General features: G+C 43.1%; 1 protein-coding gene and 1 long non-coding RNA gene across 2 annotated transcripts; one reads left to right on the forward strand and one right to left on the reverse strand.

Annotated features, from left to right (window-relative positions):
• Window positions 1–32: 32 nt before the first annotated feature.
• On the reverse strand, window positions 33–15,609 carry SLC24A1 (solute carrier family 24 member 1). Its single transcript, XM_048955945.1, is given in 9 exon segments — window positions 33–1,444; window positions 2,168–2,334; window positions 3,174–3,263; window positions 3,622–3,822; window positions 4,415–4,515; window positions 6,053–6,145; window positions 11,785–11,893; window positions 12,899–12,958; window positions 14,689–15,609. Coding segments are annotated over 9 exon segments (1,992 nt in total). The 3' UTR covers window positions 33–1,194.
• On the forward strand, window positions 10,847–17,296 carry LOC125698087 (uncharacterized). The gene is made up of 4 exons (XR_007379067.1): window positions 10,847–10,999; window positions 11,514–11,559; window positions 12,427–12,581; window positions 17,195–17,296. It is a non-coding gene; the product is annotated as an uncharacterized LOC125698087 (long non-coding RNA).
• Window positions 17,297–18,248: the final 952 nt, after the last annotated feature.

Here is an 18,248-nt window from a genome sequence, read left to right on the forward strand (position 1 = left end):
CTTTGCTCGCAGGAGGCATTTTTAACAATAAACATTTCGGGTTTGTTGATTGTTGATGTGGCATTTTCCATAGTGACCATCTAGAAGACAGTGCTAACAGCAAGAGTTAGTGCTGGAAAGAGTGGTGTGCGAGCTTCAGAGATGAGTCAACTCTTCTTTACCTCCCTCTTGTAGCATGTCTGGTTTCTGGTTTAGCTTTTACAAGTGGCACTATTCTAAGGGAGATCCACTCGTTCTCTTTACAGTAACATGTCAATCCATGTAATATGCTAGCATTAGTTGTGCTTACTGATGATACTGCATGAGATCACAATTTGAACTCTATCTGTATGCCTTCTTTTAGGATTGCTGTGCAACTCTCAAATCCTGTTGTCATCTGCATGCTGAAATAGCTTTTACTGCTTTGCTTGTTCCTTGAAAGGCTCAGTGTTATGTCTCCAGTAGTCTTAAGAGGACCAGCAAGAAGGACCCCTTCAGGTGTGCATCACATGTTTTGTATTCACTGTCTCAGATGTACGTGTAGAGTCTCAGTTGTTTTATCAGGTGCTTTATAGTGGCTTTCACTGAAAGGATGAAAATGACCTCTGCAGAAGGAAGTAATGACAAAGTAGCTACAAGCCTCAGGAACTGTTGTGCTCTGAAGCACTTACTGCTTTTATACAATTTGAGGGAATTCACTTCTGAGATGGAGAATGTGTCCATACAGATCTTTGGAGCAGAACAGTTCTGTAAGGGCAAGCCATGAAGGTGTGATTCTGTTCCCACCAACTGAAGATCATTGATCTCAGTGGGTTTGAGCAGTTGATTGCATAAATCTGTGTGATCCTGAAAGTATTACTAAAATGTGTATAAAGGTTCTATGCTTAAAATCAGTTCCACTAACATAAGCTCAGCCACACTGAACACCTAATGTATCTGTATCATACCATTACAGGAATGCCTGAAGCTGCACAGTATTTGGTACTGGCCCCTTCAGTGCCTGGTCTTTTTCTTTTCCTAAGGAAAAACGGCAACAGTAGAAGCAGACAAACCACTCGAGATTATTTTATTATTTTTTTAAAGTATGTCAAAGATACTTTCATCTCAGGAAGTTGGTTATAACTTGAGTTGCTCTGATTGATCAGAACAACAGCTACCTTGAACTGCTTTTGATTTTTAGATGTATGCCTTAACACACGTTGCAGCACCCAGATGTCACACAGATACTGGGCATGATATTATCCTGTCTTCTAACATCACACTGATGATCAAAAATACAAAGTAGAGAGCAAACATAGTGAGCCCTAGTATTTTGTTCATTTTCCATTTACATAAAGCAATTGAGATGATAACAAATAGAAGCATGAGAAAAAGCAGAACGATAGCACAAAACAAACCATTACTACTGACTGCAACAGGACTGAATCCGTTGAAGACCGAATATAGAAACCAAGGAACTGGCAAACTGCAAGAAAAGGAAAAGTAATTGAAATAAATGCTTGAAGGCAGTTCATTTTCTGCATTATAAATAAGCAATTTTTCTAAACTCTTACAGGAAAAAATGCATAGCTGCATTCTGTGTAACTCAGCATAAATCTAAAATTGATGTTGTTGGTGTGGAAAAATTGCATTTGGATAATGCTTGTACTGTCATAATGCGATACAATAGTCTAAAAGGGTTTTCAAAATAATAACTGAATTAAGTGTCTCAGCATGCTCTCAAAAAGGAGAAGGTTCTGATGCTTTATTGATGAAAGATACAGGCGCAGATACAGAGCCTTGGCTGCAGAGAATCTGAATGCCTCTGAGTGACCAGATGAGTATTCAGCCTGTAAATCTTCAGTGTTGGCCTGAGAGGAGTAGCATTTTGTCCCAGAAAATCAGTTTCCTGTTGACTCAGAACTTAGGGAAGACGATAGTGCCATTTCATACTGTGCACTGTTATTTTAAGCTGCAGAACAATGCCTTGAACGAGGTGTAACTTCATATTCATTCTGCACTGGGTTGCTAAAATCTATCTTTCCTGGTTTGGTTAAATTTTCTAAAAAGAAATAGGTGTAACTGGTGGTCTGACTGTCCTTCAGTTAGGTGCAGATGAAATGAAATTAACTGAAACATTTCTTCAGTTTAAAAACCGTGTTTTGTCTTTTGGAAGAACTGCATCTTTCAGCATGGAACTAATACTCACCCAACAGTGATATCGAAGATATTGCTGCCTACAGAACTGGAGACAGCCATGTCACCTAAGCCTTTCCGTGCAACAATGACACTGGTGATAAGGTCAGGGATTGATGTTCCTGCTGCCAGTATGGTTAACCCCATAATTTCCTCTGATATCCCAATTGTTTCACCAACCTAATAGAACAGCAACAAAGTAAATTAGGGCTGTTCATTTTGGAGCACAGAATGTAGTCTCACTGCCTTCTAGGTTTTGTGCCGTATTTGAATTGAAATATTTTTCATTCCCTTAGCCCTTTTCATTTGTGGTAGCATGTTGTGTAGGATGAAAAACTACATTTTAGTTAAGTTAGTTTGTTAACCTCAGATTTGTTCCATACTACACGTCACGGTGATCATCTGATCACAGTTTTACCAAGGCCAAGCAAGGTGAAGTCAGTTACAGCCTAACATTCTTGTGTCCTACATTTGCCTCTTCTGCATGTATTTCATTTTTCCTTTTGCAAATTTAACATCATCTCTGTATGGAAAATCTTAGCAATTAACTATGTTGTGGATGTGCAATGAGCCACTTGATACGAAGTGTGGGTCTGAATCTACAAGGCACAAACTTCTATTGCCAGGGCTCCAAGTGCATATTAAGGCAGTTGGAGTTGAAATTACTTAACAGCTTCTAGAACCTGTGTTATCCTGGAACTGTAATTAGAGAAGGGGTAATTTTGTTCCACACACTTTCATTTATCAATTAAAAGTATTAAGGTAAATTTTGATGGCACTTTTCCTTTCACTGATGCTCACCTTCCCTTAGAAGCTTTTCAAAGAAAACCTTCTGTCAAATCAAAAAGAGTGAAACTGAGAGTTCCCTTTTGGATTCTGACAAAAAGTTTCTACTGTTTTGATGGATGACTGCAGCTGCAATTCATCAGGTAAAATGCCCCAGCGACAATCCGTTCCTTATCTTAACATCTACTTGTTCTGAAATGATCTTGTTTGCAGACGGAAAATAAATCCCTCACCTGATGAGCCCACCACACCATGAGGTAAGAGAATGCTGCAATCCAGATGATGGACCCGAAAAATGTGATGACAAAGAATTTTTTTGAATCCTGTTAAAATCAAGTTTGAAAATAAAAACATGAAGTTTCAGGAAGGTTAACAATCCTCAGTGAAAACTGTTCACATGGAGTGCTGTAATCAACTGTTTGATATAGAACTTGGTCTTTGTGGGTTTTTTGACAACTTTATTAGATGACCAACTGTTGCTAGTTGTTAATTACTTTAATTAAGTCTCTGGAACTATGCTACAGCTGGGGCTTCTTTTCTACTCTCTGCAGCATTAACAGTGATTAATGTATAAGACTCTTGACGTGGAAAAACAGAATGGGGGATTCTTGCTAAGAAGTCTTTAGCTCAAATATGAGCTAAAGATACAAATATGGTAGCAGAAGAAAAATGGATTCTTACTGGGTTTCTGACATCAGGTATCGTGCTCCACAGAGGGAAGACAATGGGAAAGAGGAAGAGGTAAATTGCTTGTTTTTTCCTGGTTTCTGGCCATTCAAGAGATAATGGTTCATCGTTTTCTTCATCATCTGTGCTGTCATCATCACTGTCATCCTCACTGTCAGAGCTGCTGTCTTCTGAGTTATCACTGTCTGAAGGGGGCTGTAGGTCAGGAAGAAAAAAAAAGCAATATGCTTCCCTCTCACAAGGAGCTGTGCAGCACTTATTCCCCATGACTGTACTGTGGCTGAGGGCAGCCAGAGCCCGCATCTTGTTACTCTGGCACAAAATCCAGGTCTACCCTATTTTGGTGTGGGTGCCTGTCTTGTGATCCTGTTAACTATTTTGTGTAAGTCAACTAGAATGAACTCTTGGAGTTTTAACACAAGTAGAAGATTGACTGTCTTTGACAACCTTTCTCATCAAAACAACCATTACAGAATTGGAAGGGGGGGATGAGGGAAATAAAGCACAACAACATGCTGATGACCAGACTGATTCACTTTCCCTTGTCCTGGAGTTGCCTTCTGACCTCATTGGAATCAACTGAGGAGAAAATATTATACAGGAACAGCTGGTGTCATGTTTTAGGCCAGGGTTGTCTTCGGTCATAAGCCTGAACCTCTAAAACAACTCCTTATGTTACTTCATCGCTACACACACAGTCTACTTAAAGTTGCTAATTATGAGAAACATGCTGGGTTTTACCCCAGAAGCCCTGAGCTCTTATTGCCTATGATCTGTTATTTCATACCTGCCCATCCTGTGGTGTGTTCTCCTTCTGTTTGTCTTTGCTGGGTTCAGAGTCAGTGGCAGGAGTTACCTGGATGGGCTTCTGTGGTGCCTGCTTCTCTTCTGCAAAAAGGAGTAAGAAGGGGCAGTGATTTTAGTCATGTTAGCATGATCACCTTTATCTGCGGGTGAGTTAGTTTGAGCCAGAAACATGAAATACTTCATGTTAAACCTAGGCCAATGGCTGATGCTTTCTGTTTGTCATCCTTGCCTATTGTGAATCACTGTTCTTAAAAGGAGGTAGAAGCTGGTCCACCTGCTGCAGGTGGTCTTAGGAGCATCAAGGTATTGCTCTGAAACTGCTCTAAGAGGCACATATGCAGTAACAGGGGAATGCTAATTATCTGATCTCTGCCTGGTTGTTATTGGCTTCGGTCTGGATTCTGAAGCCTTTAGTAGAGCTGTTCTCTAAAGCCAGAAGGATATAAAGCTTTACTCCCCTTGGTTTCTAGTAGAGCACAGCCCTCTCCAGGGAACACTTTGAGGCTTCTGAGAAACGACAGCTATGTGCTACCAGACGTTAATCCCCAGTCATCTGATACATACTCAAATGCAAATAGAGAAGTACTGATGCATACAGGAAAAAATCTGCAATGTTCTCTGTGCTGTTCTCATGTTAACCTGTGTTAATCGCATTATCCTCAGAATTCTACCTGGTTGGGGAATTACAGGGTATTTTATGCTGAGCTGGGTAAGTTGATCCAGTGTCTCTCACAACTCCAGTAAGGAGCAAGTTTTCAGAAACGTTTTTTTCATGTGTGTTTGGGATTTCTGGAGCAAGGTCTTACAAGAGTAGACATGGAATACTTTCAGCCAAAGTGGCAGCACCTATTGATGATGCACAGCCCTGTCCTTGCACCAGATAGTTCTGTGGAAGGTGTCAAAGAATGGACGTTCATGGTCAATGAAGTCAATGTGGTGTCGGTAGTCTGCATGAGAATTTGTTTCTTAATATTTCCTCAAGTTTGTTTTCACTCTCATGGGTGATGCTCAGCGTTGTTAGGTACACGGGTGACTGATTGCAGCAGTGTGCTTGTGGAGGTGGGACCTTCTACATAACTGTTATTGTTTGCTTTTTCTTTTTCCAAATCACCAACAGCACAGGTCTGTGGTGTAGCATAGGCCAGCTGCTGCCTCCAAACTACTCAAAGTCTGTCTATCAGCAGTGAAATAGTAAGAACTATTCAAAGGGAGGACGTACAGGCACTAAGGGTGGTTTTAGAGAATATCAGTGTGGCTTTTCACTGAGGAGGAATCTTCTGTACTATTCTGCAGCTGTGCCAAATTTCTAGGCTAAAAGGAAAGTACTTTGGTTTAAAGAACACATCTACCAAAGATGAGCAGCACAGCAACTTCCAAGTACTTTCTGTTTGAATCCTACCCCAAGAGCTACTTGTCCTGTAGGAATGGCTTTTACTGCCCACTGTTATTGTATATTGATTGATTTCTGCTGCATTATTACAGCAGCCACCTGTGACCAGCAGTAACAGAAAAATCTGTGTCATACTGTAGTATTTCTTTGCCAGCCCCTGGGTGCTCAATGCTGTGAATGCATGGGATTTCAGTGCAAAACAAAGCAAATGGTATTGACTCTTCTTGCACTCACCTTCTGGTTTTGTTCCTTGCCCAGCCTGAGAGTCAGTCTTGACCTTGGCTATTTTACTCAGGATTTCAACCCTGTCTTTAAATTTTGCTGTGAATGAGAAAGATGCACTGTCAGCTATGGGAGAACAGGAGCAGTTTTGATGCAATATCATTTTGTTCCCAAAGGACAGCTGATTTTGTTCATGCTAGATTACGTGCACACTAAAAACGGATACCACCTTTGTGCCACATGGCTTTACTGTGCTGCTGCTGATGACCTGATTGTGAGGAAAATGGAAAACCTTCTATCTTCTTCATGATATTTCAAAGTATATGTGAATGTCGTCCCTGCCAGTGAGACTCTCCAGAACTTAATCTAAGTTTATGGTATCCGGTTTCAAGGCGGTCCAGGCTATCCTGAAAAGGACCGACTTCACCGGTGCTGTGTCCCACTCTGTATTTCTGGCCCTGATGAGGACTTTTCCTGCTGCAGCCAATGCTGTGCTCAGCTGAGCTGCTTTATTATAGTTTTACAAGGAACTCTGAAACTGTCTCTGTGTTTACCTGTGCAGCCTGCTGTAGGGAGCCTGCTTTGCAGAGGAGTTGGACTCGATGTTCTCTACAGGTTCCTTTCAACTCCTACAATTCTGTGAATCTGTGATTCTGTCTCTATAGTTTGATGTTGCACTCAAGTGTCTTAATTCCTACTCTTGCTGAAAATGAGCCAGTCCCCAGCTCAGAGGAAAGCTTTGCTTTGCTCTGAGCTTTATCCTCTTCTCAGCTGCCTGCCCAGTGACCAAGCAGATGGAAGCAGATGGTCACAGGTTTTGTGTGTGGATGTGGCTACCAGAAATCGGCTGTGTTCTGCCTCGCTTGTGCATGGGGCTGTAAATTAATTTCCTCTGGAAGTTTTATTGCACTGACTTAATCTCTTGTACTGTTGACTGGGCAACCAGAATGTGCTGTTGTTGCTTGCCTCAAGGGCATGGCTCTGTCACTTTGTTCACCACTGTGAGATGGAGCTCATCGAAATAGCAGCTCTAAGCCTTGTGGGCAGGTCAAGTTCTGAGCTGAACCTTGTGGAAAAACAGTGGATTTCAGACATGTCCAATAATTGTCCCTGCCTCTGACATTAAGGTCTCTGGAGATGAGTCCTAGTCTGGTGCGATTCCCGTTATCATCCGAGAAGCATTTTTCAGCAGGTGAATGGCTAGAGAGGGGAAATGATAAGCTCTACTCCTAGGAAAAGCTGCTGGGACTGAGGAGCCCAGCTCTCACTTCCACTTGCTACTCTTGAAGCCTGTAGAGGGGATGTGAAGCTTTGTTTTCCCCCTCCTACTGCTGCTAAGCACAAGCACTCTCACCTACACAAGGCGGTGAGGTGACTTTCTGCTTGCAGATTCCTTGAACTGCTGGCACCCACTCCTCTATTCAGCTTTTCCTAGAAGCTGCCACAAAAGCTCCTGTCAAGGTCAGAGTGGTCAGGCCCAGCCTGCAGGAGATTACACAAACCCCAGCTGCTGGTTCCTGCCCTTACCTGGGCACAGGCTGTGAGCACCGACCCAAGCAGAGCCTGTGACCCTCCATGTTAGGGATAAACAGCTTAGGCCCAGGGCGCTATCCAGTTCTCATCAGATCAGCCTCATTTAAAAAGGTGTTAATGCCTCTGACACACATTCTGTGCAGGATGTATTGAAACTGGAGGAAGAGATGGCTGTAAGCCGCCAGATCTGCAGGTCAGCTTGGCAGAGGGTAGCTGTCAGCTCAGCTCCTGCCAGTGCTGGGGATTAGCTCAGCCGAGCAGGGCAGCATGCTACTGCAACAACCATGGGTCCTGTTGTGGCCAAGCACTTGTTTCTGAGGGCAGTGCCTGTGGTCCTGTGGGCTGTGTGTGTGTCACTGCAGTCACTTGGCTTGACTTCAACGCTGGGTATTGTCAGCTTCCAGGAACTTGCACAGGGGGCTGTCTCTTTGAGTTCCATGAAGTTTGCACTGTGTGGTTCCCAGTCCGCTCAGCTGCTGCACCAGTGGGTCTCCAGCTGTCTTTTTGTTGCTGTCTTTTTCTTACTGCTTTTTAAGCATTCATTCTGCTGGAAACTCTGCCAGCTGGTCTGAGAGTGCCTTGCACAGGGCATGGCTACATCCAGAAGCACTGAGATGGCCCTCAGGCAAGCTTACTCCAAGGAGCAACTGCATCCAGGCTGTGCTTGGCGTTGCAGGTGAGCTTCTGCCTTGGGTCCAGCTCTGGTATTTAGCTCATTCTTTGGTTCTGGTATTTAGCCCATCAGGACTAACTTACACTATGAGCAATGGGGAGGATTTTTTTAAATATGACCTAAACCTGAGGGACATGAGAGTTCTGCTATCCTGAAAGTGCAAGTAAAAAGGATCTCGTGATTATTTTTGGTCCTTTTCTCCTTCTTAACACAAGTGATTGATTGCTAAAGATGCAACTGCGGCTGCATGACTGCCTCCTGTCTTTGAGCTGAGCTCTGGCCTGCAGCACTGCTTGCTGCTTTATTCTGCTCTGATTTCCAAAATTCATAGCTCTTTAACTGGGACATAGTGAGGGTAGGCAGCTGTGATAACCTTCCTGCTGGATCCTTTGCCTTCATATAAAAGTAAAATCAGATTTGTCCTCTGTCTGTATGACTAGAGCGCAAAGAATAACCTCATGGTAAAACATGGGGTTCAGAAATGATTCCTTGGTCTTCCAAAAATCTTTGCTGCCTTTAACTCCTCAGCAGTTCCCTCTGGTGTCTAGCTTGGGAGATCTTGAAAAGGCCTCATACTGTGCTTCTACACAGCGTCTGAGAAAGTGAGGAAAAGTCTAAAGTTGCTAGAAGTTCCTCATTTTAAGAAAGGTAGTCTGAAAAGATGGGCTTCTGCCAAAAATGCACTTCAGAATGCAGTGTAAGTGTTCAAACTTCTAAAGCACCTAGTCAGTTAAAATGCCTCGTCTCCTCCAGACACAGAAAAAGACTTAAATTATGATCCTTTCTTAATACCAAATAAATAAAGAAAGAAAAATCAAACATTAATTAATCCATTGTTCAAGTGAGAAATTTTGTTTCAAAAGGGGTGTTGAACCAGGGACAGTGAAACAAAGTTTATATTTCAGACTTCATCTCTAAGATCCTCGACTCTGTAAGTTGGTTTGGCAGGCCTGGTGCTGTCAGTCTGACACAGACTTCAGAGCTCTGGCTGCTTTGAAACAGCTTCTGTGCAGCCAAAGTACAAGGCAACTGCAGCATAAGGAAGGAAACCCCCCCAGAGATCCTACCTGCACTAGGTTAAGTCAGGAACTGCTGAGAGATGGTTGGCAATCTTTTGTAGAGTTCTTTAGTGTAGCCTCTAAGTGCTGATGCTATAGGCTTTGGCAAGAAGCAACAAGGATCCTTGAGGATACGGACTTCTTTGGGGTTGTTTTTATGCTGCAACCTAATTACAGATAGTGCTTTGTGTGCTGCAAAAAAGAAGGACTTTATGGGTGGGAACCAGTTGTCCTGAGGATACCGAAAGGCAGCAGTGATATTAAATCCAAGGCTGGGTTTGCAGCTGTAAAATGCCTTGGTAGGCTCACATCCTTTTCAGTTACCCTGGGGAAATCTCTTCATCTTTTTGGCAAGGATCCTCAAAGCACTTCAGTGGCTCAGTCAGAACTGATTCTTTTTCTCCAGGCTACCTTTTCTTTAGTTATGAATCTACCAGGGCAAGGAGCGTCTCCTGCACAATACAAAGTACCTGGAACTCTGGGTCTTTGATTTCAAGTGCTGTGCTGTTGTAATATCAATAATTTTCTTCACAATTATCTTTTCCAAGGAGCTGTTTCTGCTCCAGCAGTGCTGAGTAGAACAGGCACGCACCAAGAGCAGAGGTTAACTCTGCGTCATTATTATAGCAAAGAGTCTAAGGAATAACAACCTTCTGGAGAGACTGAAAGCCATCCCCACTGTTGCCCTTAGACTTGCTTAAGTGTGTAAGATCACACTCCCATCTAGTGGCTGCGGCACACAGACAGGAACTCAAAGTCTGCCTGGATAAAAGCAAAGGCAAAGCTCTCCTTTGAAGACAACATCCCAGCCACCCCTTAGTCACAGTTATCCATTCTTATAGACTGTGGTAACGAAAAGCCCCCACCATGTGCTCTGTGCTGAGCTGCTTGGGGCAGCGCTGCGGTTCTCTCCTTGGCCTGGGCCTGCAGGATTCCTGCTGGGAGTCCCACAAAACTGAGGACACCAGCCTATACAAAGGCATGCAGAGGTGCAAAAAGGATGAGGAGTCAGAAGTTCTCTTGGTGGCAGCAGTCCCTCAGGTCTGGCACTGCATGATGCTGAATCAAGTGGCATGTCTCTCATAGATTTCTGGTTTTATCCATGTGCTGTTGATACAATATTCTGTGGGGAGCAGGAAGCACTACAGCAAACCCTGATGAATTTAGCTCTTGTTAGGCTATGGTTAGTAATTTGATGGGTGCTATTACTAAAAGTTTGTCGAAGGGAGAACTTACTTGTCTTGTTGTCCTTATAAAGCCTCTTTAGTTCCCTCAATCAGTTTGTGCTGCTGGGATTTTGATCTGGAGAGTCCTTTTTGTAACCTCACTGATAGACACGAGAGGTGTTTATCTGCTTAGCTTCAATCTCCCTTTGAATGGACAAATGATAATCTCTTTAGAACAAGTAGGGCAGTGGAGGGGCAAGGCATGTGCTGAGCTAGGAAGGAAAAATCTTAAAAAAAAAAAAAAAAAAAAAAAAAAAAAAAAAGCTTCTCTTTTCTGTTTTTAAACTTTCTTTAGAATTTCTTGGAAAATGAAACAAGGCAGAGTATTAGAAAATTGTGTTCAAAGGCACACACATCTCTGGAGATGTGGCTTCCTGCAACCTGGACGGTTTAGAAGGTGTGAAATAGTCCTGAGCTCCAACCTTTAGGCCCTGTGGAGTTGGCCCACTGCCTGCAAAGTACTGTGAGTAACAACACAGGATGGTTTGGATTGGTTGGAAAGGACCTTAAAGATCACCCAGTTCCATTCTCTGTTCTGAGGGCAAGGATGCCTTTCACTTACCTTTGGTCAAATACTGGAACAGGCTTCTTACAGAGGTGGGCAATGCCCCATGCCTGTCAGCATTCAAGAGATGTTTGGGCAATGCCCTCGTTGATATGCTTTGACTTCTGGCTAACCCTGAAGAAATTATTCAGTTGGACCAGATGATCTTTAAAGGTTCCTTCCACCTGAACTACTCTATTCTATTCTACTTAATCACATTCTGAAACAGGGTACAGTTTGCTATGGCAGTGATAATGCAATGTGGTGTTGCAGGTGGGCATTTAGAAGTCCTCAGAAGCGGTCCAAGTCACACACAAGTTACTTTAATCATCGTAATTGGAACCTGCTGTGTGTTTTAAACTTCACCTGGGATTTTAATCACCATCAGAAAGATAATTTTTCAAGGTTTTGACTACTTTTTCCTCTTTTTCAGGTTTATGCCTTGTGAGGGACTTGTGTACAGCTGAGGAAATGCACAGGTAAGGGGCTCCTCCCATGTGAATTTCCCAATTTTAAATGAGGCTGATATGTTGAGCCAACCCTTTCCTGAAGGGCTGTCAGATGGAAAGTCCAGATAGAAAGCTGATTCCACCTCTCCGTGTTCAGTGATGCTGCCTTCCACCAGCAAAAGACATGCCTCCATTAAGCTGCTCTGTGATAAAGGCTCTAAGATGAAGCCCCTCACAGGTGGAGCATTCACTCACCTCCTGCCAGGGGGTCCAGTGTGTGGATCATGAGTTGGAAGATGGTGCTGCGCATTTGAGAGTTGTGCAGGGAGGCCGAGCTGCTGCCTCGCTGTAAGGCTGTTGTTGGCTATGGAAAGGTACAACGCAACAATGAGTAGCAATTTCCTCCTCCAAGCATCTTCACTGTTGGTTCCCTCTGCACAGGGGATGCATTCATACAGAGGCTGATCTCCCCAGTGCACCTTGGATTTTAGATACCGTCTGCATGCAGGTTCACAGGATGGCTGTCGGTACCAGCTGCTCATAGCAAGATACATGCTCCTGAGATAATGGGCCAGGCTGTCCTTTGATGCAGTGAGTTTTCATTGACTCAGCATCAGTGCAATGTTATGATTGTAATAAAGTATGCAGCGATTTTAGTCATAATTAATAGTAATAATTGATAATAGTAGATTTGTATGCTGCTCCAAGGTACACTACAGTGGTTTCAAATGTCCTAACTTAAATTGAAGGCTCTCAAGCTCTGTTTTTACTGTCAATACTACAGTCCTAATGAGCTTTTGACTGAACATTAATTAGTACAGGTAGGTTAAAGGCCTAGAGGAACAAATAGCATCCCCATGAGGAAGCTAACACCTGTTTTGTTATGTACATGTGCAGCCAATGGATCACTGAATGCAGTGACTGGCCAGCCAAGGAAGGACAAAGTGGCAGGAATTCAATCAGGAGCAGAGCAATTGGCTCTCTTGCTATAGGGAAGAACAGACACTACCTCTGCCCTGGGAGCCTGGGAGGAAAATCAGCCATGAAAGCAGGTAAGAAAAGCTATGATCTGAATTCTCCTCTGTCTGTTTCACCCTGTTTAAAATGTAGTACTAACAGCACTCTGCTAGTCAATTACCACTTGGGCAGTCTGTCTCGTAGTTGTTTTAAAACTCCTTTGAGGACCCAACTCAGCCAGGTGTCTTCTTAATCAAACTGTGAGTACTGTGCCAAGAACTGCTGGTTCTTTGCGTGAAATAGGATTTAGTCCAGGTTTCTTGACACAGAAGACAACACTGTTGTTCAAAGCCTGACACAGGGAGGGGTTCAAAATATGACTTATAATCCTGGCTAAGTTGCCTAGACCTACCTGCAGCTTCTTCCCATCTGCTGGCATTGTTCCATCCTCTGCAGCTGCCACGCTGCTTTTCTGTGTATAAAAAAGAATGAAAACCTTTGAATGCCATTACCACTTCACCTGCTCTTATGGGATCTATGGGTCGCTCTTCAGACTAATGTCTGAATTGAAGGTGGCACAATCAAAAGAAATGACTATGCACAAACACTACTGAAAGTGCCAAAGCCGTGTGCTTTCCCTAAACCAACACAGCCTATGAGGGAAGTGGGATTCTGCCTGCAACCACTCAGTGAGGATGTAGCTATCCAGAAACAGAAATGTTCCTCTACCTTCTGTTCCTTGTAGATGTACACAGCCACAGATTTCATCCCCAAACATCTGCATCCTGACTTATCTTCTTTCAAAGGCAGAGTGAAAACAGAAAGATGTGTCGTCTTCCAGTGATTAGCATTACTTTCCATAAAAGTACTTTATTTTCCCCAGAGGTTATTTCCAGCAGCAGTATGTCATGCCATTATATCCTAATGTGAATTCTTTGTAGGCTTAAAAGGCAAGAATTTTGTTTTTCTTTTGAGTCTAAAGGGATGGGCTTACGTCTTTATGATTGGTGATAGACAGTGGTGCAGCATGGCTGTGGGCTTTAAGGACTCCAAGCCATGAACCCTGGCTGAAAGGCAGACTAACAGGAGGGAAAAAAGACTTAATTTTGTGTGCCTTCAATTATCTTTACTACTTTTCCTTCCTTTCCTTAATTCGTTAAATTATATTAAGAGAGTGCCAAGACCAGAAGGGACAAAACATGTTTGAATGCCAGTGAGACACATCTGAACGGTAAAGCGTGCCAGTGCCAGAGAACAGCTTTGAATCTAACAGTCTGCTCCACATCTGGCAGTAGTACAGCCAAGAGAATTAAGTGGCAGCAGGAGAAGGAGGAATGGCTGAGGGGGAGGAATTGAACAGGCAGACTCAGATTCCAAGTGCTCTGGACCACACGTCCTGACCAGATCTACCAGATTGAAAGGGTAACTGGCTCTGGCAACAGCCTTCAGATGCTGTCCTTTTGTAGGCAATCGTGTCTTCCTTCAGAAGATGGTGGGCAAAGGGCCCTGGTCTCAAACTTTGAGAAAGTAATTACAGCCACAGACCTTCTTGTCTGTGCACCAGGAGCATAAAGAATTGTGTCTCTGACACAGCTGTGGTTAATACATAGAAACAGGACTTGGGCATTTTGATCCTGTGCCTGAATGCTGACTGGGAGCAGTGGCAATGGCTGTGGAAGGCTGCCAGATCCCTTTCTCTGCTGCAGACTGGTAACAAGTGCACCAGCATCACAGTAACACACCTGAACTCAAAATGGGAAAACAGTTTCTTCCAACATCCCTCATCTACAAGAGGCTTGGAGATTGCCCATTACAGAAGCCTTTTTTTTTTTCTCTCCTGTTTGAGTATTGTCCAATCTTGTTTTCAGACTGACTTGTTCCTGAAAGTGTGTATGTGTCTTTTTTAATTCCTTCATAACCATTAAGTGAGCAAAATCTCATGTCTGTGTTTGGAAGATGCTAAATGACCCCAACACATATGTTTAATAACTCCTAGGGCATTTAGTAGTGTTCTCTCTAATTGATTAGAATCTCTATTGTCTAGATTGCATTTCCTTCATTTTATATGATAATTACTAGCCAGCGTCTACATCCTGAGGACTTGAGTATGCACTTTGTGAAGAAGATGCAGTCTGGTTTTTTTGTGATTTATGATAGGATTAATTATTTCCAACTTGCCCTTTGAACAATAAGGACACCAACCTTTCGCATATGCTCTGCTGATGCTGCCTGCACAGCATTTAGCTTCTTGCTCAGCTCCTCCTTCACCCATTGCTCTAGAGACACGTTGTGTTTCATGGTGAACACATATGTGGCATAGGCAGTCAGTAAAAGGATGCTTTCCCACCAATCAATGACACTGTCTAGGAAAAACAGGATGAGCATCAGTAAGTCTACAATGTAGAATGAGATGTCTCTAAATAAAGGCCACCATGTCAGGTGTAGTATCTCCCTTGAGAAGAGGGCACAGGTGCCAATGACAAAGAGGATATTAAACACTGCTGAGCCCACAATGGTACCGATGCCCACATTGCTGTGTGAGATGAAGACACCTATGAGGGAGGTGAAGAGTTCTGGTGCGGATCCACCTGCTGCCATGAAGGTGGCTCCAGCCACGTCTTCAGAGATCTCCAACTTCTCTGTGATCACTCCCAAAGCAGGGACAAAATACTCATCACACACTATGGCCAAGGCCACAAATACATACGTCATGCCAAAGATGTGAAGTACAACCCACCCTTGCCTCCGTTCTTCCACACTGAATAGGTCCTGGGGATATTCTCCTTTGGATTCATACACGGGCTTTTCATCTGGGTAGCTTTCACTGACGTTTTCTCGCTGTGTTGTATCCTCTGCTGCAGCGATGGGCACAGTTGGCTCAGGATCAATATACACACAGTGCCTTATTTTGGGTGCTGCTGTGACATTGCTGGTTTTGGAAGTCTTGTTGCGGGAAGGCTCCCTGGAGGTCACTTTCACAGGGTCTTCGTGTTGGTGTGCAGTGAGAAGCGCTGGAATGGCAGAGGGGCTGAACTGGAGCTGATAGACAGAGAGGAGGGACACTGTGGCAAGGAAGAAAAAGATTCGGTTCCGTTGTAGCCGTCTTCTCCGTGGCAAATGCATTTCCTAAAGGTTCAAAAATCAGATCCGTGTCCAGAGCCACTGAAGACTTCTCTTGATCAGCAGCTTGCCCTTATAGCCACCATTGGAGCTTCTAACTGATCTTAAGCATCAGGAGTGAAACTGGGTGATATGAAGTGTAGAATCCTGTAAAGGAAGATCTAGCATTTAAAAAAGCAAAAAACAAAAACTGCAACTTCCCATCATTATCTCACAGAGTGATTTTCTGTTTTTCTGTAAATGGAAATGGGATTCAATTCAAGTAATCTCAACTCTAACTTCAGGCTTCTGTTTTTTCATTTTTTTTATGATGGGAGGCTATGTTGATTAATAAACATAGGCTTAGCTTAATAAAGGCTGAGATGGTCCAATCTGAGCTGAATTCTGATTCCACCTAATGATCACATCCAGCAGCTATTAAGGTTAGTGTTTTCAGTGGAATCACTGGTAATTCTGTAATGCTGATAATCGGATGAACTTTCTGCAGGAGGGAAGATAAGGCTTCTGTTAAGAAACCTACTTGTACTCTAAATTGCCAGAAATGAAGAAGCTCTGAAGATGAGCCTATGCTGTAAAACTTCCTACCAAACAGACCAGTTATTCACCTCAGTAACCTCAACAGGTGGATGAAAACTGTTTGCTACTTCCCAGTTATGCTGCTCTCCGGCTCTCCAGACTTGCACTCCCACAAACCAAGCAAATTGTGAGCTTTTCTCCAGTTGGAAGAGAGCAAGAGGAAGGCTTGGTTCTAGTAATACTCAGAGTGCTGTGCATTCATGTTGTTTCTATGACTACATCTTTTCGAGCCCTTCTGTAGAAGCAGAACTGGCAAAGTGGAATTATAATCATACCTTTTATTAGGGGATAATTAGCATATCTTGCATAATTATTTGAACAGCATTTTGAAAGAGACAAATTATAAATGCTAGTGATAGAGCCTAGGTCTGTGATAGTACAGAGGCAGTGTCTAAGGGGTGGACAGAATTTACCCTTCAGCACTGCTTTGATTTTTTACCTTAGAATTTCACTCTTCATGGATTATTTTTTTTCCCTAGAGTGGTAATGTTGTTATCCTTCAGCTGGATGTGAATCGCAGTTTTGTAAGCCATTCTCAGGAAAGCTTTTCATGCAAATCAGTTCTCACTTACCCTCTTGCATAACACTCAGTGAAGTAATCAGCCTAAATTTCTTGCAAGACAGGCATTATTATCTTCTTTTAAATAGGGAGGATCACTAAGGCAATAGTAATTGAGGGTCATGGGAGTATCTAGATAAATAGATCACATAAGCTTTGCTTTTGATATGCAAAAAATACATTAACATGCATATTGCAGAGTTGTGTAATACAGTATTCACCACAAATTGAGCATTGATACAGAGTAACCTTCCATAAACAAAATGGAAGAGTGAAAAGACAGACGCACAGAGAACAGAAGACTTGTGAATGCATCCCCCTGTTTAAACCTTCTTCAAAGACTATAACTAAAGGTAGGATGAACTGTTAAGAGCTCTCCAGCCTTTCAGCGGTATCTGACCGTCAGCCTTGTGGATAAAGCACTTTGTTTTTGAACTATATTGTCTCCTACAGGTCAACTCCCAGTCAGCTCTTTTCTCACTGGTTGGACTGTCTCAGTCAAAAAGATCTCAAGCAATCCTACAGACCTCCATGGCTTACCTTCCAGAGATGCTGTCCAAGAAGATGAGGAATACCAGCAGTTGAATGGAATTCTGGAAACTTTCTTGTCACTTAACATTGGGAGATGTTGGTGCAGAGAGAGGCAGATGAAAATGATCCCATTTTCACTGTGCCTCTGCTAGCAGAGTGGTGAGGGGGTGAGGTGTGAAGGACATATTAGTGGAGGAATAGCCAATCCACTTTAATACCTCCAGTCTCTAAGAAGATTAAGGAGTATTGTATAGATTTGGATCTATATCTGAAGCCAGTATCTTCGTCTACTACTACAGATTATTCTCAGTATGAGGGCAGGTGCTTATTTCCATTACAAACTATAATATAAAAGCATCAACTCTGAGGTTTGTACCATTAGCTACGGACAGGAGCAGGCCACTGCTTGGATAATTCACATTGCTCCTTCGTGTGCTGCAGTAGTTGCTTCAAGACAACTTGCACACAGTTTTTGCTCTGACAGGCTGGACAAGCAGTTCTGCTGAGGCCACTTTTGCTGGCACAATCATGCTCCTTGCCAAAGACTTCATGGTCATATAGCTCCAATCAGCACATTTATTGCAGGGGAACTGGAAAACGCAGAGAAGCAAGCTGTTTTCTGAACAGCAGCAGTACACTCAGGCTTTGCAACAGATGTCACTGATACCTCATCCTTACTCTGTATTTTCTGGAACGGAAGAAGGAGGTCCCTGAGCCCAGGGGATGCTTTTTTCATAACCTATTCTCTATACACAGCTATCTTTTTTAATCGTTGCAGTACTCTTCCACAGTACTGGCATCAAATTATAGATGGTTCCTGATTTACTGATGAAGATACTATTATTCCAATTGTGCCAAATGCCTTGAGTTTCTGGTGCAGCTCAGGCACCATATGCTGCTTACAGGACTCCTAGTAGGCCATGTTCCTATGGCTGCTTCTTTCCCCTTGGTTATTTTCTCCCCCAATTGCACTTAT

Source organism: Lagopus muta, chromosome 10 (genome assembly GCF_023343835.1).
Source record: "Lagopus muta isolate bLagMut1 chromosome 10, bLagMut1 primary, whole genome shotgun sequence".
Taxonomy (NCBI): domain Eukaryota; kingdom Metazoa; phylum Chordata; class Aves; order Galliformes; family Phasianidae; genus Lagopus; species Lagopus muta.